The sequence below is a fragment of the Stenella coeruleoalba genome, assembly GCF_951394435.1.
Source record: "Stenella coeruleoalba genome assembly, chromosome: 9".
Classification (NCBI taxonomy): domain Eukaryota; kingdom Metazoa; phylum Chordata; class Mammalia; order Artiodactyla; family Delphinidae; genus Stenella; species Stenella coeruleoalba.
This window is the reverse complement of record NC_137155.1, coordinates 660,704-687,569: the sequence shown is the minus strand read 5'-3', so window position 1 is coordinate 687,569 and position 26,866 is coordinate 660,704. Positions and strand designations below refer to the sequence as shown.

The following is a 26,866-nucleotide window of genomic DNA, read 5'->3' as shown; positions in this document are numbered from 1 at the left end:
GGGGAGGGAGGTCCAAGAGGGAGGGGATATATGTATACTTATAGCTGATTTACTTCACTGTTTGGCAGTAACTAACACAACATTGTAAAGCAATTATACTCTAATAAAATATATATATACCTTTTTTTTCTGCCAACTGTTCTTCCTTTGTTGCCAGGTTGGGCCCAGACTACATCCTTCAGGGCCACAGGTTATATTTCAATTTCTCAAAGGTAGACGCTTTTTATATCCTGTGTGTTTCTTTGGACAGAAGGGAAATAAAAGCATCACCATGGAAGATTTTATTTAGTTAAAAAAAATTACTTTCTTTTTCAAGAGAAAACTAAAGTGAAACAACGTAATTAATTTTCTATTAATTCTTCTTCACTGAGACTGCTAACAGTTACTCGGCCTTGTGCTAATCACCAACGTGACTAATGCACAGAATGTCATCCCAGATTAGGAAAACATATGCCAATATTGTATTATTGTCTGGATTTTTATATTTATTATGAAAAACACACACTTTAGTACTTAATACATCGTTATGGTTTTTATCACTTTCCCCATTTGTAAATTCTTGAGGCAGGGGCCATGTGCTCCATCAATCCTGGTTCCTACAACAACATGATATTTATAGTAGATCCTCAATAAATAACAGTCGAGCAAAATAAGAAAGAGAGAAGAAAGGTATGTTTATGAAGAAAGGCATGTTTTATCAAGGTTTCATGAAAGGTCATCTCTATAGTATTATTTGCAAAACCTAGAAAAAAAAAGTCTTCAAAGTAATTCACACCCACACTGATGTTACGGACTTTTTCACTCCCTTTAGTTAAAAAAAGTACAATTCATCTTTTCATAGGTACGAGTTTACCCTAAAAGTAAGCAACAGTTACTACGTATTTCATACTTAATTGCTACCTCATTCTTTTAGCTTTGTTCTTTTGGGGTTTTAGTTAGCAAAGGGAATGTTATTCACTATTAATTAATGGTGTTTGCAATGATATATGGCGTGTCTTCACCAAGGAAGGGAAGGAGCGATGATGGAGCTTATTTCGGGTCATTTTAGACGGCAGCACCCTCAGGCCTGCTCAGTCTCAGTCCTACAGTGAGAACAGGCGACACAGTCCTGGAGACGCCAGTCCTGCAGCCTGGGGGCGGCTGGCTGGAGGCTGCATTTCTGCATCGGACACTTACAGGTCTGAGTGTAAGTCAGCACAGAGCAGGTCCTGATCCCCAAACTTCCGCAAAAGCACGCGGCCGAGCTCCACGTCACCGTTCTCACTGCTGCTTGTCATGAGACAAAGGAAACAAGGTGGGAGGTTAGTACTTGCCTGGGAGCTCATGGGACAGTCTGTCAGAGAGAGCCCAGGCCAACTGTCCAGGCACATGTTCCTAGCAGCACAGATAGAGCTAATCGTTCACCTTTTTTATGGTGGAGCCAAACCAGCAACCGGATGAAGAAATGTCTTAAAAGCACAGTTTTACCACCACAGATAATGCATTTTTATATACTTGCATTCAAGTGTATTATTTTTCTCATCCTTTCACTTAAAATTATAATATTACCAACTCTGGCATTTTTGTATGTTTTTTAAAAATTAATTTTAAAGGCTGCATTGTATTACATCATGTTAATATATTAAAGTCTATAAAACTATTCTCTGACTGCTAGAGCTCTGATTTGCTATCAGTACGTGTCCTGTAGCATAGCCCTGCAACAAAACAACTTCTGTTTTTCATAAAGTAGTTTAATTTTTTTATTTTATTTATTTATGTTTTTGGCTGCGCTGCACAGCCGTGGAATCTTAGTTCCCCGGCCAGTGATCCAACCCGTATCCCCTGCAGGGGAAGCACGAAGTCTTAATCACTGGACCTCCAGGGAAGTCCCACAAAACAGCTTCTTCTATCTGTTTTCTTGTGTGTTTCTACATGTGAATTATATTGAACCTTTTCTTGATAAGAAGTCCTATGTGTGCTTTAAGGACACAATGAATTATAGTATCTCTTTCACTGGCACAAATCTCAGAAGTCTGTTCACAGTTCAAGCAGCATCCATGGGAACCAAGGCCACCAAGGTGGAATCTCCTTATTGGAGACACCATCAAAGACAAGACACACTATTCTCATAGCCTGGGAGAGATACAGAAACAAACTCTACATTAAATTTTATCCATCAATTGTAAGAAATATCTTGGCTTGAGAAAATGTAAAGGAGACGATATTTTAAACCTGGCTGATTAGGAGTGGGGCTCATTTCAATTAATTAAAATTCTGGATGATAAGTGTTTATGAAAGAATAGAGATTTATTCCTTTCTAGAACTTATGTAATTTACAAAATGCTTTTGAATAGACATCGCTGGGAACACGTATCCTCAAAATAAAGGAAAAAATGATAGATCATTTGCATGTGAACGATGACCTCAAATTTTTGGAAAGAAGCAGTATATAAATTAACAAATGAGCATAAATGTTTTTTTCTAAAGAACTTCAACATTAGCTTCTCTTAAGAAACGTAGACACTGCAAAGTAACCTTCAACCACTGATTCTTCTAATCGATTTCTTTGTTTATAGACAAAGCAGAGTTGACTCCTGAACACCTTTTGACTTTCTACCAGCGATTAAACCTGGGGAGGTCTGGGTAGGTGAGGTTCGTGCACCCCGCTTCCTGAAAGTACACGTCAAAGCCCAGAATGAGGCGCAATGTTCATCCTCGAGCAGTGCAGCCTCAGCACAGACGGGGACTTTACAGAGATTCCCAATTTCCATAATCGGCAGTGAGCCTCTCATGCAGCAACCTGGTGTATTCTCTGCTCAAAATATATCACTGGTTCCCTGTCACCTATGAGCCTTGAAAGAGTATTCAAGTCCCTCCCTGCTCTTCCCGACTTTCTCTCCCAGAAGGCACCGCGGCCCAGCCCAGTGGAACCGCCCTCTGACGGGGTGGACCAGCTCCCTCTGAAGGGCATCCGCTTCCCTGCTACCTGGTTGGACACCGTCTCCAGCCACTAAGCCCCAAGCTCCTCCTCCTGTGAGCCCCCCTCTGCCACCTCTTCTATCCCGTTTCCTCCCAGTGGCTGCAACATCTCCACTGGCTTAACTGTGGGCTTCTCATCGCGGAACAAAACAATCCATGAGAGAAATGGGAAGGCTGAGGACAGCAGTCAGAACACAGCCGATTCTCAAAAGCACTCTGTGGAACAAACTGTCATCTTGCTCATGCACTGAAATCGTAGGCCTACTCCTTCATCTCTACCCAGTTATTTTACTTCCCGCAATGTGATCTTCCCAGACCTCTTACCTTTCAGAAAGGACCGATTATAAATGGAAAAGAAAGAACAGCTCACTACACCGAGCTGAGGACAACTTTACTTTCAGGCCTAAGTTGGAATGTGAGCACCGCTATAGCATCCAAAACCAAAAAGAATAACTACGGGCTTCCCTGGTGGCGCAGGGGTTGAGAGAGTCCGTCTGCCGATGCAGGGGACACAGGTTCGTGCCCCGGTCCGGGAGGATCCCACATGCCGCGGAGCGGCTGGATCTGTGAGCCACGGCCGCTGAGCCTGCGCGTCCGGAGCCTGTGCTCCGCAGCAGGAGGGGCCACAACAGTGAAAGGCCCGTGTACCGCAAAAGAAAAAAGAATAACTATTTATAGGAAAACACCTTCTTCCCCACTGCATGAAATACAACCAAGATTTTTAAATATCCAGGTGGTTTACAACTGGCCTAATCTGATTCCATACAGCTGTGTCCAGAAACACACAGCGATGAAAGATGCTGAAATTTACAACAAAGCTATGTCTCATAAGTAGGCAGCGTGACCTCTGTTTCCGACAAATGAGAACACACTTTTAGAAGGAAAGGGACGTATTTTCCATGGAAATGTTGCCCATAAAATGAAAACGTTATTTGTGGCATCTGTGGAAATACTCTGAATAGCTCTCTTTTGGCCCATTAACCCAAGAACAAACATGAAAGTTTGAAATGTTCTTTTCTGAAAAAAAAATATTGATCCACAAAGCAGTTTACTTGGAATAATTACTAAGAGCAAGTTTCAAAGTTATGGTATATTTTTTACTACTTTTTGGCTTAGGTCTAGAGGTCACTTGAAAAACAAGGAAAAAAGAACTAGCTTTAAATTATCCCTGTTGCCATAAAATTCAAATGCTTGTTCTTAAACTATTTCTTTTTGGTTGTCTTCAAACTCTTGGCTATATTTAAAGTGCTGTTAGAAGCACATGAAGCCTGTCCTTACCAGACTCCAGGGATTGGAAAGAGTGCTTGACTGGGATCCCTGAGGCCTTTCCTACATGGGGCACTGCTTCCTCTCCACACCAGCATTTCTCAAAACTCCACGTGCAGCAGCTTGCTTGAACCAGCGCATATTCTTCAGCAGCACCCCAAGGGGCTTCGTGTTAACAAGAGTCCCAGATGACTCTGACGCAGATGGAGATCAAACCAACTCGAGAAAGCAGCCTGCGTGGGCCTCCCCCCACACCCCTGCCCTGTGCCAGCCCTGGACTGACCGGCAACGGCTCCAGGGGTCCGCGGGCTCCGTGGGAGCTTCCACAGGCAGAGGTGCCTCAGGCCGGGCAACACAGGGACGGCGTTTGAAGAACAGGTGCAAAGCACCCGGGGTGGGGAGGAAAAAGGGCCATCCTGCAGAAGGTGGCCCTCGGAGACCTGCGGACTCAGCCTCCCTGGTCTCTTGGCCCGAAGGAGGAAAGCAGACGCCTTCCTACTCCTGAGCCAGGGAGCGTGGCTGCCTGGGCATCTCAGGACAGACACGGCCGAGGGTCCCAGAAGCCAGAGAAACTCAAACAGCGCAGATGCTCAGTGAATATAATGCGGATACACTTAAAAATAGCTCAGATGGTAAAATTTGTGTTGTATATATTTTACCACAATAAAAGCAAATTCGCTGAATGAATAGACACCTTGAACCAGAACTAAATAAATAAAGTAACAGCAACTGAGAGTCACTTGCCTACACAGGACTTTCTTTCTGAAACTGAGACATGGTTTCCAGGACACTTCTGAGAGTGAAAGGGCATGATTAATATGGACGCCAAGATGACAGGCCTCACCTCTGAGCAAAGCAGGACACGTGGTCACCCCCCTAGAGCAGAAGGAGGACGCAGAAGGCGGTAGTGGTGTCCATGCTGAGCCTTAAGCAGAGCAGCTGTGCGTCCCAAAGGGGTAGAGGCACCCTCCTCGCCCACGAGGAAAACTCAGAAAAAGCAAGGGAAGTCTCCATCCGTATGAACCATCTCTGGCAGCGTTTTATAGTTTTTCCCTCATAACTAGGTAAACTGCTACTCTACTAAACAAAAACTAATGACACGTAAACTCGTTCTTTCTGTTTAGTCTGAAATTAAAGATTAGAAGAGGGGAAATACACGATTTCTGACAGAACACACACCCTATCCTATGGCCCGGCCCGTCTGTAACGATGAGAAAATGAGCATCAGATATGTAAGAAGCCTCCTCAGCTTCTTAGAAATGGAAGGAAATATGAAAATATCTATCATTCTCAGACTCAACATATTTTGGAGTGCATTCCTTCTATGAGAGATTAATACCGTGAGAACAGGAAAAATGCTCTCAGACAAAAAAAACCATAATTACCAAATGAATAACGCAGTGGAGAAAGTGAATGGCTATTTGCAACCATTTCAATGCTATTTGAAAATGGTTTCAGTGACATGAACACCATGTAGAGAAATCTTCACCTGCCTGAAAAGAAAAGGTGAAGAGGGGAAGACGGGGCAGAGGAGAAGGGAGATCACTGAGAATGTGACTTAATTGCATGTGATGCTCAATCCATTCAACATGCAAAGTGCAATTTAAAACGATCATAAAGTGACTGAGAACATTCAGTCTCAAGAGTAACCTAAGAGCCGCCTGACAGAGCCATGCGTCAGCAGGTCTGGGCCTCAAAAGCGAGAGTGCAGATTTGGAGAAATAAGCTTCCTCTCGCCCACGAATGTGGGGATTTGGGCCTGTTCTGTTCGTACGTGTGTGACTACCAAGAACGGTATGCGGCATGTAGTAGGTGCCTAATAAATACTTGTTGAATAAAAGAATCAAGGGTTCTATGGGGCTGTAAATCGGTGCACATTTATAAGGATAATCTGGTGATATGCATCCTGAAAATACTGATGTTACCCCCGAAAAACTTGCGATGGAAATGTATGAAGGTGGAAAAAAATGGACAGTTACAATTTTGTAACTGAAAAGCTCAAAATAGTCACAGCTCTTACATACCTGAGGAGTGCAACAGAAATCTGAACATCTGGCCAGTAAGAAGCATTAGTGGACATTCTCACACATTTAACCATTCCATAAATGAGGGGTGAGAGCAGGTAAATAAAGCACTGGGCCAGAGAGGAGGACCCCTCTTGGGAAGGAATACTTGGGACAGATGCACGGTTCTTCACATAAGGCTTGGGGGTGGGGGGATCCCGTTACCACGGAGATAGAAGCCAACCAAACAGTTCATTCTCGACTTTTGCTTTTGTGCCTCTATTTGTTTAACTCCACATCACATACCGTTGTAAAAGTGGCACAAAGATCAGAAAGCACTCAGAGCCTAGACAATGCAGCTCAGTACTTTCATCAAGATACACATTTGACAGAAGCAAACCTACGCCCGACCTCCTGGCTGCCCGCACCATGCTTGGCCCGATGAAGATGCCTGCTCAGCGTGGACCAGGCGCCCCGAGTCCGGGTCTTGGCCCCGATGGGACTGAGCAGGGCCTGCTGGAAGGAAGATGGTCCAGGCTCGGCACTCGGTGTAAAGAGGCCCAGATCCCGGCCGCGGCAGATGCTCAGCGAAGATGCTCTGAACTTGGTCCAGAGGGACCAGCCCACCCAGGGCGAGGCTCTCAGGAGGCCGGACCTCTCTTGGGTCCCCAGCCCCCCGTGGGTGAAACAACACCCCTGGAGGCTCTGAGAATTTCCTACGTAAACTCATCTGGTGGCAACACTCAGACTGGCCTGAACGTATTGGCAGAACAGGACTTAATCTGGCTTGGGGCTGTGCCGGGGCCCTCTCCTGTTTAGAGAGAAAATCCAGACATTTCTCTGCAGATGGGGGCGTGCAGCTAAGGGCCGGTGTCCCAGAAGCAGCCTTGGAGGGTTTGTGAAATAGACAATGTATATATTCTTCTAAAGTCCTAACCACTCTGGACCACATGCAGCCCTCCCAGTCCCGGCTCAGGGCCCGTGGGCGGTTGTGAACTCCACTCTCTGCATGTCAGCAGCCGTGTCCCCTTCCACCAAGGGGAGCCTGGGGGGCACAGAGGTTGGACCAGGCTTGCCGCATCTGTCCTCAGCATCTGTCGTAAGACAGGCCCCGAAAGAAGCAGGAGCTTCTCAGTGCTCACCCTCGGGAACACCGACCTCCAAAACGATGACAACGCATGTATGTTTGAAATTCTTAAAGAATCAGAGCTACTGCTGTTCCTAATCTGTCCTGACATAATTTGGAAATAGAAGGGAAGAAGCCAAAAAATGTTCTTACCTGAAAAAGTAGGTTTTGGCCATGTCGTAATGGCCAGGTGTCAGTTTGAGGGGAGGGCAGCCGACGGCCGAAGGCCTCACCATGAGCAAGCCCATCACCAAGGCCACGAAGAGCACGGGCAGCAGCAGGTTGGAGGCGGTGCCCTTCCAGGCCTGACCCGAGTGGCGGAGCCGCTTCAGCAGGAGGGCGGCCGTCTGTGCCCAGAGCAGGGCGCCGCCCCGCACCAGGGGGGCCCAGCAGGCGTGCCGTCTGAGGGTACGGGAAGATACGGCAGGTCAGTGCCTGGGGCCCACGTGGCATCCCCGACACGCCGCCCGTCGTGCAGGTCCCTTCACTGATCCCTGAGCCCAGGAGCACCAGCGGCTCCCACTCTACCCTAAGGACACACCGTAAAGTTACACACACGGGGCGTCTCGCGATATGAAACACAAGGACAGAAGTCACGGTGGCCCCCACTCCGCTCCTACTTCTGAAGGGGGGCAGGCAGACGCAAAAGGAGACGGGGCTTGTGTTTATTCTCACGGGTTAAAACAAAGCCTGCGACATGAGCCTGCATTCTCGCACAAGAAGTACGAAACCAGGCTTCCCTGGTGGCGCAGTGGTTGAGAGTCCACCTGCCGATGCAGGGGACACGGGTTCGTGCCCCGGTCTGGGAAGATCCCACATGCCGCGGAGCGGCTGGGCCCGTGAGCCATGGCCGCTGAGCCTGCGCGTCCGGAGCCTGTGCTCCGCAACGGGAGAGGCCACAACAGAGAGAGGCCCGCGTACCGCAAAAAAAAAAAAAAAAAAAAAAAAAATTGTGATTTAATGCACAACTAATGGTGATTCACATATAACTCCCATAAAGCATTATTAAATCTGCAGATAGAGAGACTCTAGTGCTAGAAAAGGTATATTAAGCTAAATTTGATCCTTCATCATATAAACGTAGACACGAATACAAAATACCCCCTTACTGATCACTTTAGGAGATTCTAATGTCGGATGATACTGATGCATGGCATTATGCATGCAGACCTATTAGGGTAATTACGTGAATTATCTAACTCAAGCAGAAATAACTGAGATGTTGGTTGCCAAACCCCTAGATTCCAAAATGACTGCTGAGATGATTGCTTGCTGTCCTCACGGCCTCTGGCTCAGGAGCTGTTTCACCGCCAAGACAGACGCCTCACTGTTTCCATTCAAGAGGACCTGAAAGTCACCGGTGGGCCCGGGGGCTTGTGCCTCCACCACACCTCTGGTCACTGCCCACCGGAAGCCACACCCCTCGGGTCAGCATCCTTCGACTGCACACCTGGCCACCGCAGCTGCTGCCACACTGTGCGCCTTCTCACATACGTGCACCACAGGCCGTGACTGCAAACCCCTGTTCAAGTCACAGAGGGTTTTGTCTGCACAGCAGGCACTACAAAATGGAAAAAGCATGTGACCATATGGGTGGTGGATTTGCCTGGTGATGGAGGAGCTGGGCCCGGGTCAGACTACATCCCTGTGCCCTCTGGCCATGCTCCAGAGGGGACCACCACAAGCGCCACTGTGGCGTGGGGACGGCTCCATCTTTCAATCCACGTAAACCAGGATTTGAATCCAGTCTCAGCCACCAACATGCTGTGTGACTTCTGGAAGCTTACCTAACCTCTCTGGATGCCATTTCCCCCAGTTGTAAAATAGAGACTTGTAGTATTTTCCCTGGAGGTAATGAGGATTATTATTACCACACTTATGAAACTACCAGTCCTAGTAAATGCTCATCAGACAGCCTCAGTAAGTCCGTGGGGAAAGGTGTTTCTTATATTAAGAAAAACAAATTTTCCCCACCTTCCCATAAATGTTAATTAGACACAAATTGGAAGAATAAAGAGCTAAGATAGCTGATGTCATTTATCCAACCACCAATCAAATATTCACAGCTAAACTCATGAAAGTATTCGTATGAATAATTTAACAGACAAAACTGGAATACTGGACCAAATTGTTATGAATTATCTCATTTGACTTATGAGTGCAATTATATTCAAGGACTCCAGTTACATCCATAATTATTCACTCCCATTTACACTGACCATAAAATTGCTTAGGGAAGATGTCCAAAGACTCTTTTTGGTCAGGTGGCTTCAATCGTTAAAAGATTACTTAAAGACTCAGCATCCAGCCCAGAATGCGATCTCCACGTTGCCAAGTTCATCCAAATATTCGTGAAGATTTTAAAACAAAGCATTATAAATGTAATGCCTTCAAGTCAATTTTTGAAAAATGAATACTCCAAAAGAAAACTGGGCAAACAGCATGCCTGAATATGCAGTTCCTTTTTAAAAAAATACAAAATAACTAATATATGTTTACTGCAAAATCAGATATTTTATGTAAGAAAATTTATCTGGAAAATAAATTTTCAGATTATCAATATGGTAAGGATTAAAAACAATGTCCATCCCTATTATTACTGAGTGTTTTAGGAAATGGGCCTTCTTAACAGTGCTGCTGGGAGAACAGACCTGTTCAGTCTTTCTGGGGGAAGCAAATATGAACCACCTTTGATCAGCTTAATTCCAATCCAAGAGTTGGATTTGTCAAAAAGCAATAGAAATTCATCAAATATAGCAAACAAGGTGGTTTGTTACATCTTATAGAGAATAGTAGCAAGAAGTTGTCTGACACAGGGGATTAATTGAACAATTTAAAATACAACCACTCAATGGAGAAAAATGTGTTACAAAATAACGCATATAGAATGAATATAATTTACTAACAATACTAATATTAAACTAGAAAAATTATTACTGTTTTGGTGTATATACTTTAGTGAAAAGTTGTTGTCTTTTATGAAATAATTTCTACACTCTATACACTATTTGAATTTGACCAAGTGATTTTTTAGATTCAAAAAGTTAAAGTGGTACTTCCCTGGTGGCGCACTGGATAAGACTCCATGCTCCCAATGCAGGGGGCCCGGCTTCCATCCCTGGTCAGGGAACTAGATCCCACATGCATGCTGCAACTAAGAGTTCGCATGCCACAACTAAGGAGTCCACGAGCCACAACTAAGGAGCCCACCTGCCACAACTAAGACCCAGTGCAACTAAATAAATAAATAAATATCTTTTTTAAAAGTTAAAGTACTATATACATTTTCAACTTACTTATTAAAGATTTCTATTTATTTGTGTGGTGAGATCATGCTATTTTTTCTTCTCAGTTTTCTGGTTTTTTGAACAATGAATATTTATGCATCTTGTAATCAATAATTATTCTGTAAAGACTGTATACTTATTTGGGAGATGCACGACTTTATGAAATAGAAATAGTATCTTTCTTTGCTCACTGAGTTAAGAGAATTTTAGAGTTGAAGTGGATCTTTAAAATAATGTAATTCAAACCTTTCACTTATTTATAAATACACGCAGTTCAGGAGAAATTGTGAAGTGAGTTAATTTGGGAGAACAAAGCACAGCATTTATTACGTGTAAGTGCTATGCTAGTTCCTTAGATTTTCTCTTTGAATAAAGTTCTCAAAGCTTTTAATCTTCTAATAGAGTCAAACGTAATGAAACATGACAATTGACCAACACAGTGTACTGTATTTAACAGTAGGTCAGACTTCTCCAAGGGGCTGCCACTGCCAGGAATTCAAGGAGTAAAATGTGTTCTCTGACAGGTAGGGAGGGTGCCTGGCGTGGGGAGGATCTCCTTGGAGTAGACATGGGTTCTGAGTCAGAAACATGGTACATCAGGTACTAGGGATATGGCCGACCCTCCATATCTGCCTCAGAAAATATTCAAGAAAAAAAAATACTCCAGAAAGTTCCAAAAAGCAACACTTGTATTTGTCACACACTGGTAACTATTTACTGAGCATATATATTGTATCAGGTATTGTAACTAATCTAGAGATGATTTAAAACATACAGGAGGATGTGTGTAGGTTATATGTAAAGACTACACCATTTTATATAAGGGACTTGAGCATCTAGGGATTTTGGTATTCACAGGGGTCCTGGAACCAATCCCACCTTGGATGCTGAGGGATGACTATATTTTCTACTGCGCCCCAGTCATGATCTGGGACTCCAAAATCATTAGCAGACAGGAAAAGGCTTAAATTGTTTCATCTGTTCTCACCAAGCCAGAAAACAGAATCAGCAAGCTGTATGGAAAACTAACAGTGCCAGATGGCTCCTGGGGGGTAGGCTTTTAATCAAACAGGTAAACACCTGCAGATGGGCATTAATGTTGAAAATGTGTCCCAGCACCAGGACTCGGGAATCCCAACCTCGTGTGGACACACTGACATCTGCACAGGCAGTGTGCCGCCAGTGACCCCATTCAGAGCACAAAAGACGTAGGTGGGGTGGTCCCCAATCTTTGTCCTGGTAAAGACTATAATTGTGTGACATTTATGCAAATTATGACTGAATTATGAATAATAATTCATACCATTTAAAGAAGAAAAACTAACAAAATCAAATATCCTCCTATTAAGAAAGGAAGGAAGGGGGGGACAGGGGAGGGAAGGAGAGGTAAAGAGAAAAAAGAGAAAATCGAAAAAAATGGGAAAAAAGTAAAAGGAAAGGAGAAATTTTGTGACACATTGGTTTGCTTATTAATATAACATAAAACCCAAAATACAGGGCTTCCCTGGTGGCGCAGTGGTTGAGAGTCCGCCTGCCGATGCAGGGGACACAGGTTCGTGCCCTGGTCCAGGAAGATCCCACATGCCGCAGAGCAGTTAGGCCCGTGAGCCATGGCCGCTGAGCCTGCACGTTCAGAGCCTGTGCTCTGCAATGGGAGAGGCCACAACAGTGAGAGGCCCGCATACAGCAAAAAAAAAAAACAAAAACCAACAAAATACAATTATTTCTTAAATATTAAACATGGTAATATAAAAATATACAAAATTTAAAACCATGCTAGATTACTGTAACCTTGCTTTTGAAAAGCAAAAGGAGTACTATGTTTAATTCTTTAAAAAGCTAACAAGTAGACTATATTTATCTAAATTGTTTTAATAATAATCTCACAGCTCTATATTACCCAACTTTTATGATGCTTTACCTTTTTTCTTGTAACGACCATACTATTTTATTGTACATGATTTTTCTTAAAAAAAGAAAAAAATAGGTGATAGTGTAATTTTCTACATGAAAAGCCACTGAAGGTTCCAATTGCTATACAGGTATATATCTGAAGGTTCCAATTGCTATACAGGTATATATCCTTGATCTGATTCTTTGAAAAGCACTATGATTGTTGAAAAGACGCTCAACATCACTAATTATTAGAGAAATGCATATCAAAACTACAACGAGATACCATCTCACACCAGTCAGACTAGCCATCATCAAAAAATCTACAAATAACAAATGCTGGAGAGGGTGGGGAGAAAAGGGAACCCTCCTGCACTGTTGGAGGGAATGTAAATTGGTGCAGCCACTATGGAGAACAGTATAGAGGTTCCTTAAAAAACTAAAAATAGAACAACCATTTGACCCAGCAATCCCACTACTGGGCATATATCCAGACAAAACCATTTAAAAAGATACATGTACCCCGATGTTCACTGCAGCATTATCTACAATAGCCAGGACATGGAAGCAACCTAAATGTCCATCAACAAAGGAGTGGATAAAGAGGATGTGGCACATATACACAATGGAATACTACTCAGCCATGAAAAAGAATGAAATAATACCATTTTCAGCAACACGGATGGACCTAGAGGTGATCATACTAAGTGAATTAAGTCAGACAGAGAAAGACAAATATCATATGATATCACTTATATGTGGAATCTAAAATATGACACAAATGAACTTACCTATGAAACAGAAACAGACTCAGAGACATAGAGAACAGACTTGTAGTTACCAAGGGGGAGGGGGTTTGGGGAAGGGAAGGGCTAGGAGTTTGGGGTCAGCAGATGCAAACTAGTATATACAGGATAGATAAATAACAAGGTCCTACAGTAGAGCACAGGGAACTATATTCAATATCCTGTGATAAACCACAATGGAAAAGAATATGAAAAAGAATGTATGTATATGTATAACTGAATCACTTTGCTGTACAAAACTTCCACTTTGCTTACAAAACACTATAAATCACCTATACTTCAATAAAATTTTTTTAAAAAGCATTATGATCGTGATACCCAAAATGTTAAAAGAATCAAATTAGGATTTCACTTTGGAATAGGGTCATCCCTTACACCTAGCCACGTTTTTTGAATAATTTAAAGGTTGCTGAAACCCCTTTGTTTAAACCTGCCTTGAAAAGATAGTGACGACCTTCAGAGAACCAGGGTACAGCCTGGCTCTGCCACCAACTACATACATCCCCTGGGCTGGTCGCAAGCTCAGAATTTGGGTTTTGTCTTAAATGCACCAAAGACAGGTCCTCCTGAAGCTTCTCAACAGCCTCACACTTGGGTTTTCAAACCTGAGCTCCCTCCAAAGTTCTAACAGATGGTTAGGAAAAGGACCTGGGGACACCTCCTGCTGCATCCCCATCGCGACCTCAGCCTTGGCCCTCACCTCTGGTTCTGCTCTGCGTGGTTCAGACGGATGAGGGACGGATGGACGCTGACCAAATGCTGTACCCAGCACCCCTGTCTGTTTCTCACCTCACTGAGCTGAGGCTCCCCCCAACCCCACCCCAAGGCCATTCTTCCTACTTGCGAAACACCCCCTGTGCATTTCCCCAGGCCCCCCACCCCCGACGTCCTCTCTCGGCTGTAAGAGTCATGCCTGATGGGCCTCACACAAAGCCGTCTTCAAGCCACCAGCTGTGGGTCCATCTCAATCTGATTTCAATCAGTGTAAACAAGAACGCTGAAGTGGGTGATGAGGCAAAGAGATGAGTTTGTGGTTTTAAGAGAGGCAAAGAGAGCTGCTCAGACACCCCACGGCATCTCATACCATCAGGGAGGAGGGAACGGAGGTACCGGTTCAGGATGCCCGGCTCAACCCCCCTCCGCTCTGGCCAGGAGGTGAGTGTGGAGGAGGGTGCCCTCGAGGGCACGTCTGTCTTCAGCTTCCTGAAGACCGAAAGGCCCCCAAAGGTTTCCCCAAGATGTCCTGTCGTTAAGTCTGAGGCAGCGGCTACCCTAAGAGAAGTAAAACACATTCTTTGTCAAATATTTCACGAGATGTGATTCCAGTTCAGGAAGTGAGGATTGTAACTATTCATCACCAGCCTTAGGCACTTCCTCTGGCAGGTCTGATCTGCACGCTGGCGAGAACTCCGTCTCCACACACTTTCCCCGCTTCCCGAGGCCCCAGCGGAAGCTGCTGCTTTCTGGCACCAGCATTAACCCGCCCAAGTCTATTTCAATCCCATTTTCATTCTGGCAGACGGTTTTCTGCAAAGCACCCGCGGTCAGCTCTCTGCTGATTTTAGCGAACGCGGCACACAAACCTTCTTTGGCGTGTATAACTGGCAGCAGACACGTCTCCTCTCCACCTCTCCTGCATGTGTTTGAAGTTTGAGGAAATGGGGACAAAGAAGCAAAGACAGCTCTGCGTCTAACGCCACAGCCAAGCCTAGGAGACACACAGAATCTGCAACAGCTCTGTGAAGAGGCAGAGAATGATGGCCTCCCGGGTAGGATGGGCTGTGCAAACAGGATGGTCTGAGAAAGCAAACGAGAGGCTGCAGATCCTCCAGATTAATCGTTGCCGAAATCACTTCCCGTCATCACAGGAAGGAGCAATTAAGCATGAAGCACAGGCTCAGCTCGGTGCTCTGTGATGACTTAGAGGGGTGAGACTGTGCGGGGAACGGGAGGGAGGTCCAAGAAGGAGCGGGCATATGTATACACGTGGCTGATTCACTTTGCTGTACAGCAGAAACTAACACAACATTGAAAAGCAACTATACTTCAATTTTAAAAAAGAATAATAATAAAAAACAAACTAAAAGTTCTCAAACTGCATGATGGCTGCACAACTCAGTACAGTTACTAAATATTAATGAATTATCTATTTAAAGTCACTTAATTTTACAGTATGTAAATTATACTTGAATGAAGTTGCTTAAAAAAAAGAATTAGGGCTTCCCTGGTGGCGCGGTGGTTGAGAGTCCGCCTGCCAATGCAGGGGACATGGGTTCGTGCCCCGGTCCAGGAGGATCCCACATGCCGTGGAGCTGCTGGGCCCGTGAGCCATGGCCGCTGAGCCTGCGCGTCTGGAGCCTGTGCTCCGCAACGGGAGAGGCCACAACACTGAGAGGCCCGCGTACTGCAAAAAAAAAGAAAAAAAAAAAAGAATGAAATACAGAGGATTAAACTGAGGGAGAAAAAAGAAGTTCAGGTAAAGTGATGCTGACAACCATAGAGTTATAAGAATTTCAATGCAATCTCAGATCTCGCAAGGCAGGGGAGGGGTGGAAATATGGCTTCTTAGAAAAAAGGCACAGCGGAGACTTACAGGCAGAAAACAACAGTTTCCCAGATTCACTCTCTGTTAGATGGATTTGCGAAGTTTCACATCAAATTTGAACTTAAAGAGATTCTTATAGGGTGTTTTTCATAGCAGTGACCACAGACCACCTAAATCAAAGGAAAACTGGGGTGCTTGCTTAAAAATGTAAATGTCTAAGTCTTTGGAATCAACATTTGTGGAAATTGGGCCTAAGAAACTGCCAATTTAATAAACATCAGGTTATCTTGTTTTTTATATGTGTGTGTGTATATATATATATATATATATATATATATATATATATATAAAGTTGCCATCCTAACACACGTGAGGTGTTGCCCATGATGGTTTTGAATTCTGTTTCCCTGATGTTAGTGATGTTGGGCATCTTTTCATGTAACTGTTGGCCATCTGTACGTCTTCTTTGGAAATATGTCTGTTCAGGTCCTTTGCCCATTTTTAAATCAGGTTATTTGTTTCTTTGTTATTGAGTTGTAGGAGTGCCTTATACATTTTGGATATTAACCCCCTATCAGATATATGGTTTGCAGATATTTTCTTTCATTCTGTAGGTTGCCTTTTCATTCTGTTGTTTCTTTTGCTGTGCAGAAACTTTTGGCAAGAATATGGAAAGGTTAGAACCCTTGTACACTCATATATATATATATATATATATATATATATATATATAAAATGGAATATTATTTAGCCATAAAAAGCAGGGAAATCCTATCACGTGTGACAACATGGGTGAAGTCGGAGGACATTACACTAAGTGAAATAAGCTGGACCCAGAAGGATAAATACTTTTGATTCCACTTATGTGAGGAATAAACTAGTCAAACTCATAGGAACAGAGCATAGAATTGTGGTTGCCAAGGTGTGGGAGGGGATAGGGGATTTGTCGTTCAATGGGTATAAAGTTTCAGTTAAGCAAGATGATTAGATTCCAGAGCTGTGCAGGCAACACTGTGCCCAGAGCCAACTTAAAGTGTTTACTGAGAGGGCAGCTCTCACATCATGTGTTCTTAGCACACATAAAAAAAAAAGAGGGAGATGCACGAGAACATTTTTGGATTTGTGAATGTTTACTACCTTGATTGTAGTGATGATGTCACAAACTCATCAAACTGTATACATTAAGTATATGGAGATTTTTTATATCAATTTTACAGTAAAGCTTTAAAAAAAAAAAAAAAGCACCCAGGGGACTTCCCTGGTGGTCCAGTGGTTGAGACTCCACACTTCCAATTCAGGGGGCAGGGGTTCGATCCCTGGTCGGGGAACTAGATCCCACACACACACACACAAAAGCATCCGGGTGATGTTTTTGTTTTTGTTTTGCGGTACGTGGGCCTCTCACTGTTGTGGCCTCTCCCACTGCGGAACACAGGCTCCGGACGCGCAGGTTCAGCAGCCATGGCTCACGTGCCCAGCCGCTCCGCGGCATGTGGGATCTTCCTGGACCGGGGCACGAACCCGTGTCCCCTGCATCGGCAGGCGGACTCCCAACCACTGCGCCACCAGGGAAGCCCCGGGTGATTTTTTAAAGATTCCTTTAAAAAGTTCTCTTCTCTTAAAACTATATCCTGAACACAGTAGCTGGGGCTGTGACACATCAGTGAGCTGTCTGTCCCAGGACCTGCTCCTCCAAAGACCAGACATGCCTGCAAAGAAACCAACCCACACCAAGGGGCTGGTGCCGGCCGGCTCTGTCCCAGGGAGAGGGGAGCAGAGTGGGGGGCACATTGCTCCCTTGCGTGACCTTCTGCACATCTTTGCCCACCGTGGGCCGGGGCTTCTGGGCAGGACTAGGTCCACAGTGGAAAGAGAAAGGCGCCTCCAGGTGAGGAAATATGACCAGGCAGACTCCCGCTACTGAAACTGTCTGGACAGCCAGTGATTCTGGATTAAAGACACCAAAGTTCTCGAATATAGAGATGCTATTTCCCCTAAAGAACCACGGTCACCTGTCGGGTGTATTAAATGCCAGTCAGAGCTGGGAAATGAATGAAAATGCACAGGGTCCCCATCACGCCCAGAGAGGCAAAGCACAGATCAGAAAAGCCTGCTCGGGCAGCTTTCGTCAGGAGGTACCTCTTCTAAGCTGGTGTCTGGGATCCCACAGCCCGTCAGGTACAGGTGGTGAAGGTTCTGGTCCAAGGCCTGGAAAAGCCCTGTGAAGCAGGCTTTGTCTGCATCCTCAGGGATCGTGTAGCTCAGCTCGCCCCAGCTGCTGCCTCGGAGGGATGCCTGTGGGATGTAGGTCTGCATCGGAGACATGGCACAAGCTGTGTCCTTCGGGTCCCGGCCTCCAGAACAGAAGGCTATCCAAAAAAAAGTCACGGAACAGCAAGGATTGTAAACCCAAACATACCAAATTTACATTAACTGATTTCACATCTATCCCTAAGCAAAGTATTTTGAAATTCCAATTCTTGCTCCACACCCACCAGCGTCCATAATCTGTTTCTCCCTTTCGCAGGCACATGGTTTCCTCCACAAGGACTGAGACCCCAAGGACCTTGTGTCCTGCTCTGTCACCTCCCCGAGACCTACAGCAGGCAAGGCCCAGGCTGGATTCGGAATAAACACCTGCTGAGCGACGTGACCCCAACGTGGAAATGTTGTGACCGGGGAGCAGTCTGGATCTGTCTCCTCTGCCCCCCGAGCTACCCCTGGGGTCTCACCTCCTTGCCCTGCCCGCGGGCCTGGGTCAGGCTGGAGAGGGTGCCGCGGCACTGGAGCCACCCCTGCTGCAGCACTGCCACGCGGTCACTCGGCACCTCGGCCTAGTCCACGTGGTGGGTGGTGAAGATGACAGTCCGGCATCAGACCCACACAACATGCCAGGGGTCCATCTCGAACCTCCAGTGGGGGAAGCCAATGCGGGTGTGGGTGGTGTCGAGAGCATCACAGGGTTTTAGGTTAGCCGAGGTCACCCCCCAAATCAGAAGCCCGGAAACGCCTCTGGGTTAGGACACGGCTTCTGCAAACCCTCCATCATGAAGGGTGACACTGAGAGACAAGCCAGGGAGTCCCCGGGTCCAGCCGCCCCGTCCGGAAGAGCTCACGGCAGCTGTGGCCACAGAGAGTGCGTTTCAGGCAGGGGGCAGGTGGGGGGGGCCCTCCCCAGGAAGAAAGGCCCCACCGAGCATGGGGCACGTGGCCCCTTTTTGCAGAAACGAACGTTCGGCTCATACGTGTCCTCTATGAATTCTCTTGCTTGTCGAGTTTCACTACGTTTGCTGGGGGAGGAAGGGGGCCAGACTGACTTCAGAAGGCCAGAGGCCCTACAAGATGTTTTCATAAAGTTCACTTCAGCTACCTGAAGGGAAGCTCTCAGGCCTACATCGAGCCCATTCTACCTATTCTAGTTTACTGAATAGAAATAAACCCATTGATTGATTCTCATCTCAAAAGCAAATTTTCCAAGAGAGAAGCTCAAACACATTTTTAACTCTACCAGATTTTATATTTTTAAATAGCAGAGAAAGATGGAAAGACCAGGATTCTCAATTCATTTTTTTTAACTGCATCTAAAAAGAAACCATGATATATAGACCCTAGAGCACAGTGGCCAATATTGCCACAGATGTGTCCCAAAGACCAAGGCCAATCCCCTGGCATGAGAGGTCCTTCGAGGCTAAGAAAATGTGCTCAGTCCCTGATCTGGGGTTAGAGACGGTTTAGAGACCAGATGATGTGTTTCCAGACAATCAGGTCATCTGAAAATGAAAGTTAGCTGGAATGTAAATTCCCAAAAAATGTAGATTAAGTTCACAGATGTTTGATGCTTCTCAGTGGACATTTAGGAAATTCAAGACACCCCCAAACCTCAAAGGACAAGCGTTGCTCAGTAAGACACCACTTTAGCGTTCCCCCAGTTCAGGTGGTGCGTTTGGTCCCCTCTTCTCGGAAAGTGGTCCTTCCCCAACCACTTCTCTTGCCTGTTTTAACAGCAGTGATGAGCGGCCACGGGCCGAGCACCCACGTACCAGGCACTGAGCTGTGCACTTGCACACACTCACTTCACACACAGCCCCACAAGGCGCGTGACTGTCTCCACTTGCAAACTGGAGTCCAGAGGTGCGGGATCATTTCCCAGGTCGTCCAGGAGGTGTAGAGCAGGAGGGGGAGGAGTGGACCCATTTGCTCTGGTACCTTTTCCGTCATTGTTGGTCCTCCAAAGGAGGCCTGGAAGCACTGGTCCTAGGGCTGACCAGGACCTCAGCGCCAGGCATCACTCAGCAGGAAACGTGGATCACATCCCAGGGAGCCGGACGGCCAAACGCCCCGTGTTCTGCCCGCAGAGCCTCCTTCTGTTCAGCAGGGATCACTTGCTTTTGTGCCGCCCTCAGTTCTGGTTTACAAAGCTGTGGCACAGCTGCCTGGAGGTTTGGGGCTGTTTCCAGACACCGCTACATGCTGATGCTTGAAAACCTATTTCCCTGCTGGTACCACCCATCTTATCCGACTGATTTCACACGTCCGTCAGCGCACAGATGCTTCCAAAGGAGCCTCCAAAGACAACCACTGCCAAATGACCTAGAACAGCGAGAATATATTTAATTTAGAACAACAGAATTTGAAGAAAGCTGCCTGTTTCTGAGACTTTTATCGTATCTGGTGTTCTGTGCAAAGTTACAATTGTGCTCATGACTCAAATGTTCTGTCAGCGGAGCCCTGAAGGCCCCAGCTGATTTTTAAAATAAACAAGAACCAAGAGCCTGTGGTGTTTGCTGTGCGCTGCAACTCAGGTGAGCAGAGTGACCATATCTGCTGACCTGCCCGCCTCTCCCCTGTCCTCTTCATCAACCCCACTCCCAGTGCAGGGAAAGGATTTACATTCATTTTATCTCAAAACGTCACCCGTTCCTTTACGCGGTGTCCAAAGTCTCTTGCACAGAGGGTCACGATTTCGCATCCTACTTTTCTCCCCAAAGGGCCTCAGGTAAGAGGAGAGAGGGGCGAGCTGTGATCTCGGGGCAGTGGGCAGGGGGAGGGGCTCGGGCCCGGTGTGGTCAGCATCCTCTGGCCCCGGGTGATGACCAGGACCACCTGGTCCTGTCCCCGCCCCTGTGCAGCAGGGCCTCGGACAGGGTCAGCCCACGGCACGGGGCCCTCTGCTCCCCCGGGCCCCTCCGTCCTGCTGACCGCCAGCCCCCGAGTCTCCCCCGGCTTCCAGGGCCCACCTCACCCCTGTAGGCAGCATGCCTGGCAGGCTCTGCCGCCCTCTCAGTGCGGAAGCTGGGGACTGTGAAAGTGCGGGACAGGCGCCACGGGTGCGGCCCTGGGCCAGCGTCCCGCTAGGCCTCATGAGCTCTGATGCAGCTGCACCGGGTCGGGAGGCTCCCTCACCCCTGACCACCTCACGGGCCCGGAGCGGGCTCCCAGCCCAGGGCGGTCTGTGGCCTTTTCTGTCTTCTCCCTCCACGACCCCCCTAGGTTTCTGCAACAGGAAAGGACAGGGTGGTCCTTTCAGGTGTCCCCCCTGACCCCGGCCTTTAAGCTTCAAGGGATGAACAGGAGCATCTTTTCTGCCTTAAGGAGAGATTATGATGACTTTTCTCTGGTTCCTTCTCCCTGCATTTCTTAAGAAGCAAATCCTAATCTCCCCCAGGGAGGTGAAGGTTTCCGGTTAAGTCAAAAAGGCTTTGTACTCAAAAGTCCAAAAAGGAAAGAAAACATTTTACAAGCTTCCACGGTAGCCCTGCCGCCGTTGCTCCCATGCGTGCCTAGCAGCAGCATTGGGTATGTTTCTCTCTTCCCGATGCTTTTTCCAAACTCCGGTGTTTCTGTGTGAAATGCAGTGCTTCCTGGCTGCAGTGCTTCAGAATCACAGCAGGAAATCAGAAGCTGGAAGTCAATAACTCCCCATCTAATGCCCTAAGTTGGAAGTACTGTACACAATAATACAGGTGAGAAACACGAAACTTCCAAAGCCCAGCCCAGGCTCCACCCTTGGCTCGGGGAACCTCCTCTGTGGCTGTAAGCAAACCTCAGCCCTTATCTCTGTGACTCGGTTTCCTCCCCGAGAAAACGGAGGGCTTTTTCCAGATTATAGCTGGGACACCCCTCCTTGTAATCCCAGAATTACTCCAGAATGGAGCCCAACGTGGATGCGTGCAGTGTCCACTGACATCAGGCGTGACAAGCTCGGATGGCCCCACTGCTGAGCCGGCTGAGCAACCCCCAGACGCCCGGCACCACAGGGATGCTGCACGACGGGTGTGTCTCCGTGCGCTCCTGGGAAATTTCTTTCCCCGAGAAGGATGACGTATTGGGATACGCCCCTTGCTCCCCTCCACCACGGCGGTACAGCGGGAGGAGAACGTGGAGCGCCACCTGGTCCCGCTTTCTTGGTATTCGAGGAGCACGTCCCAGACGCCACGGCAGGAACACGGGTCCACCCCGCACCACGGTCCTCGACGCCTCGAGGAAGGCGATGCCGAGGGACAGCTTCCTCCACGCGCCCCCTGAGAGGGCGCGGGCGTGCTGGGGCTGGTGCTGTGTCAGCCCCACGTCCTGGAGAGTTCTGGAACGAGAACGCAGCCCTCACCCCCCCGAACTCCTAATCCCACTCCACAAACAATGCCTTGTGAGGACCGAGCTCTTTCTAAGAGGCCCGGAAACACGGAGGAGGCCCAGGACCCACGTTGCCCACGAGTACTGACGCGACAGCACCGGCCTCCGAGGGGCCCAGATGGAGCCACGTCAGGGGACCCAGCGCGGGGCCTCGTGAGCAGGACCTTCCCTTAGGTCCCGTCTGTAGGAAATACGTGCTGTCTCCTCTGTGGGCTTCACTCACACCTGCTGCCGAGGGCCCTCAGTTCCCTCGGGACCCTGCGGAGGCCGGTGGGGTGGCCAGAGCAGCCCGCCAGGCGCGTCTGCGGAAGGTCTGGACTCTGGTCCACGTGCGCCACGTCTGGAGCAGCCCCTTCCTGACTGCGGAATGACCAGACGCCGTTAGAGTGGGGATCGGCCCCCTCTTACCTCCGGGAGCCTTCAGTCTGCACGCTGATTTCAGACGCCCGGCATCTCCCAACGAGAGGAGCCACCGCCATCTTTCCTCACAGGTAACCTTTCACTCTGAGTCCCGTGAACTCTTGGGAACACTTAGTTCCCCCCACCTACTTAATCTCACCCTCTGTGCAGCCCTTCTTAGAGCAGTGCCCCCCGAAGCCCTCCCCTGAGCACCCACAGCCAGTGGATTCCCTCCCGTGGAGCCGCAGGCGGGTCACAACTTCCTGGAGGCCACGGAGCAGCCAGAGAGGACGAGGCGCGGAGGGATCACCAGGTGCCACTCAGCCTGGCTCCTAGAAGCTGCAAACCCCCAGGCAAAGAGGCTGACTGGTAAAATCCCAGGAACCCGCCCGCCTGACCACCGAGTAAATGCTTCGTGTCCGTTTCACTGTGCGGATTTCTCATCCCGACCCAGAAGGAGCCCAGGAGAGCTTCTCGGGTCTGGTTGTCGGTCTGCCCACCTGATGGTTGGTTAGCGTCCCCGTGCGTTTCCTGCAGGGTGAACCTCAACTTACATTCAGAGCTGTTCGTGCCCTTGTTTTTCAGGTGCTCCCACTGTGGACAGCAGCCCAATTGGGAGGAAAAGGACAAGCGGTCCATCTCAGCAGGGGACTGCTTTCACCTTCATTCCCATTAGACCCCCAACCCCTCCCCGGCCAGGTGACTCCAACACCAGAGGAGGTGAATTTATTAAGCCCACGTTAGTCCCACATGGACCGGCAGAGAAAACCAACAGCAAAACAAGGCAGTGAGATGTCAGATGTTCTCAAACACGCAGGTCCTAATTCCATTTCTATGTTATACAAAAACCCTACCCATTCTCTCTCGACCTTGAACTCAGCACACTCCTATGCACTCCACACCAGGCCACACCCTGGACCCAGCTGCTTCCAGCAGCCGCAGCTCCACCAGAGGCTCGCTCCCACGCGTCCTCCTCCGACCACATCCTTTCTCCAGCCATCGCTCACCCACAAAACCGGACTCTCCTCTGGGCCCCCCAGCCCCTCCCTGCCCTCTGCGTCCACAGGCTCTGCCCTCCGCAGAGTCGCCCCCCCCCCGACAACCCTCCCCGCCACTCCCAGGATGGTGCCCAGCAAGCCACCGCCCGCATCTGCCTCAGTGGTTCGCTCCGTATTCGAAACATCCTCTTCTCTTCCATCTTGATAACGTCCCATTTCTTTGCTCCCTTTTGCAGCAAGACTCCGGGGAAGAAGTGCGGTTTCCAGCCCCCTCCTTCTGTCCTCTCTCTACAGACTCCAGAGAGACCTCCCTCCCCACTGTGCTACTGAGATGTCTCTGCCCAAGTCACCAGCCACTTCCTTACCCTAAGTCCAGAGGTCGTGTTTCAGTCTTCATGTTACCTGACCCTCCTCAATGGACTGGTCCCTCCTCAGTCCCCACCGGTCCCTCCCCCTCATGCCTGGTGGGTCCCTCCTCATCCCTCCATCCTCTTCACACTTCAGGGTCCAGGGCTCGGTGCCCTGTCCTCTCCCCATGTCCACCTGCACACCTGTCCTCTTGGGTCTCTTCACCATCGAACAAGCCAGCCTGCAGCTGGAGCCCTGCAGTGCTCACCAGAATGCTCGACACTCACACTAACTGCATCACGGCATCCCATTGATAAAGTGCCTCCTTGACTTCTCCCTCCTCCTCCAAATAAAAGGCAGAACAGTAAAGACTGACTCTTGACAAAGGTTCCCTCTGAGGCGTCTACCCAGGATCCCGTTTGCCTTGAACAGGATTGTAGCTCCTCATTAAGGAAACCAAGCACTGCCACGGGAGCTGACAGTGAGTTCAGCTGCGAGTCAGGGGCTTCAGCCGCCGCTCCGCTAATTGAGAACAGCTGTCCTAAAACATGATCGCACCCCGACCACCTCTGTGCACACCAGCCTCGTTGCCAGGTAACACACAGCAAACTGATAACCACCGAGGTTGCTGCACCCACATCAAAAGATGGAGCCCGCAAAGCGTCGCTAGGAGCTACGTTGAGGCCCAGCCACTAGGAGAGCAGAGTCTGCCGTGGTCCAGGGTAGGTGCATACTTTGAATGAAAATCGGTGCCCCGTGACTTTTATAAAAATGTAGGTGGCACGTAACCAATCTGTCCTTTAGCAACACGCGTCACTTCTCTGCAAGTACCTGCTGTCGTTTAGGACGGGCTTGACTAGCGCAAAGGAGACATTTTCCTGTGTATTCGAGACCCCACGGTCACTAGCGTGGCTGTCATCCGCAGCCACTTCTGAAGACGTGATGTGAACCCGCCCCCTGCAGTGGAGAACAGCCTCTAGACGCCGCTTACCGGCCAACAATGTGAACTGGGGGGTGGGGGGAGACCACCGTTAAAACGAAGCCCAGGCACCATCTCTGATTTAAGGACTCGTGTCCCCTGAGGTTGGGGCTGCCTCGGTTCAGACTTAATTCGGATCTGACCCTGCGAGCGTGAGCGTCCACCTGCATCTGACCTGCTCCACACCCGCTGTCCCTAAACACAGTCCCCCGTTTCAAGGGAGGTCCTCCAGAGAAGCACTGCTCTCTTCCAGGCGTGGAGAATACACCTGCCCGGAGACGGGCACTGCTGGAGAGACAGGGGGTCGTTTTCCAGCAGTGCTCCCAACCGCAAGGTTTTTCTGTTTCACGTGGTGAGGAACAGGGTCTCTGGGGACGGAGCACTCCCAAGCCCTGCACGCTTTCTCCTTCACTACCCGCTGACTGTAAACCCTCACTTTACAAAATGAATCTTGCAAAACTACTTCAAGGCAGCGATACGCGGTCACGTGTGACAGTTCCTTAGATGCCCATTTTCTTCTGAGGCCCGTGCAGTACTGACCATCCGTCCTCACATCCCGGCCCCAAAGCTGCATCTCCCCGCCGTGGGTCGGGCCTGCCTGGCGTCCTGTTTCGTGAAGTCATCCTGAGAACAAGGAGCCTCCACACTGGCCCGGCTGTGCGTCCCCCCGAGGGCCAAGCCCAGCGTGGGCCACGCCCTCACACCCACCCCGGCCGTGTCTTCTACATCAGTGGCTCCCCTGCTGGCTTAAGGCCCCACCCGGCCCTGTCCTTCCCCCTCGCCCCACTCCACACCCACCTCCCAGAGATGCCACTTTGTGTCCTGACCAGGAACTCAGGTCCCCTCTGCCTTCTGGGCTCAACTTCTGCACATCCCGGTGAAACGGGGGGAGCTTCCGTGGCCTCCCAGCCCGTCCTGCTGCCCAGCCCTTCCTCCGCTCGCCACACACGTCTCCTCTGCTCCCCCCAGAATGCATCCTGACCCCAGACCCTTCCTGGCCCCACCATGGACACCCAGCTGGTCAACGTGGTCGTGAACAGCCTTCAAACCTGGGCCTCCGTCGCAACCATGACTCAGGCTCTCAGCGGCCTCTCTGCGTCCCGTCCCTCTCAGGGCTGGCACCCGCCCAGGGCCACCGGTACACCCGCAGCGCCGCAGGCTGCTCGGCCCCTGCTGCCTGCAACCACCTGCCCGCAGGGTAACGTCCAGGCTCCTCGGCAGGACCGCTTAGGCTCCTTCGCCCTCTCCTCACCCCCTCCGCCCGTCCTTTGCACCTCGGGACACCCAGAAGCACCCACACCTGTTACACACCCACACACGGAGGCGGCGGGGGCAGAGGTAGCTGCCCCTCACCTACGGACATGCCCACGCAGCTCCTGATGGGTCCCCATGGTGCCTTCAGGGAGGGGAATAGCAGCAGGTGGTCGAGCACCGGGAGGGGGGCAAACAGGACGTGGCGCTGCGGACACGTGCCCAGCTCTGCCCTGACCGAGGGTGCCTCCGTCTGCACGTTCCTGCCATTGACTGCAATGGCTCCGGATGGCAGGGGGGGTAGAGCCCCCTCAGTAAAGATCTGCAGAGAAAGAAGACACGTAAGCGGGGGGGTGGGGGGGTGCCGCCCTGACCCC

At 48.9% G+C, this 26,866-nt stretch overlaps 2 protein-coding genes across 2 annotated transcripts in view; both read right to left on the bottom strand.

Moving 5' to 3' along the window:
• LOC307191497 (ATP-binding cassette sub-family A member 13-like) overlaps window positions 1–21,246 on the bottom strand; it is a gene marked incomplete at both ends in the record, with an annotated part of 111,614 nt that extends 90,368 nt beyond the window's left edge. The window contains 8 exon segments of the mRNA XM_079931626.1: window positions 1,177–1,333; window positions 6,632–6,825; window positions 7,507–7,755; window positions 8,804–8,914; window positions 14,450–14,611; window positions 14,763–14,866; window positions 18,024–18,253; window positions 21,084–21,246. Coding sequence (XP_079787752.1) covers window positions 1,177–1,333; window positions 6,632–6,825; window positions 7,507–7,755; window positions 8,804–8,914; window positions 14,450–14,611; window positions 14,763–14,866; window positions 18,024–18,253; window positions 21,084–21,246 — 1,370 coding nt within the window.
• An 824-nt stretch (window positions 21,247–22,070) lies between these two features.
• Window positions 22,071–26,866, bottom strand: part of LOC307191496 (ATP-binding cassette sub-family A member 13-like) — a gene marked incomplete at both ends in the record, with an annotated part of 76,072 nt that continues 71,276 nt past the window's right edge. The window contains 4 exon segments of the mRNA XM_079931625.1: window positions 22,071–22,464; window positions 22,740–22,874; window positions 25,251–25,266; window positions 26,592–26,811. Of these exon segments, the coding sequence (XP_079787751.1) occupies window positions 22,071–22,464; window positions 22,740–22,874; window positions 25,251–25,266; window positions 26,592–26,811 (765 nt within the window).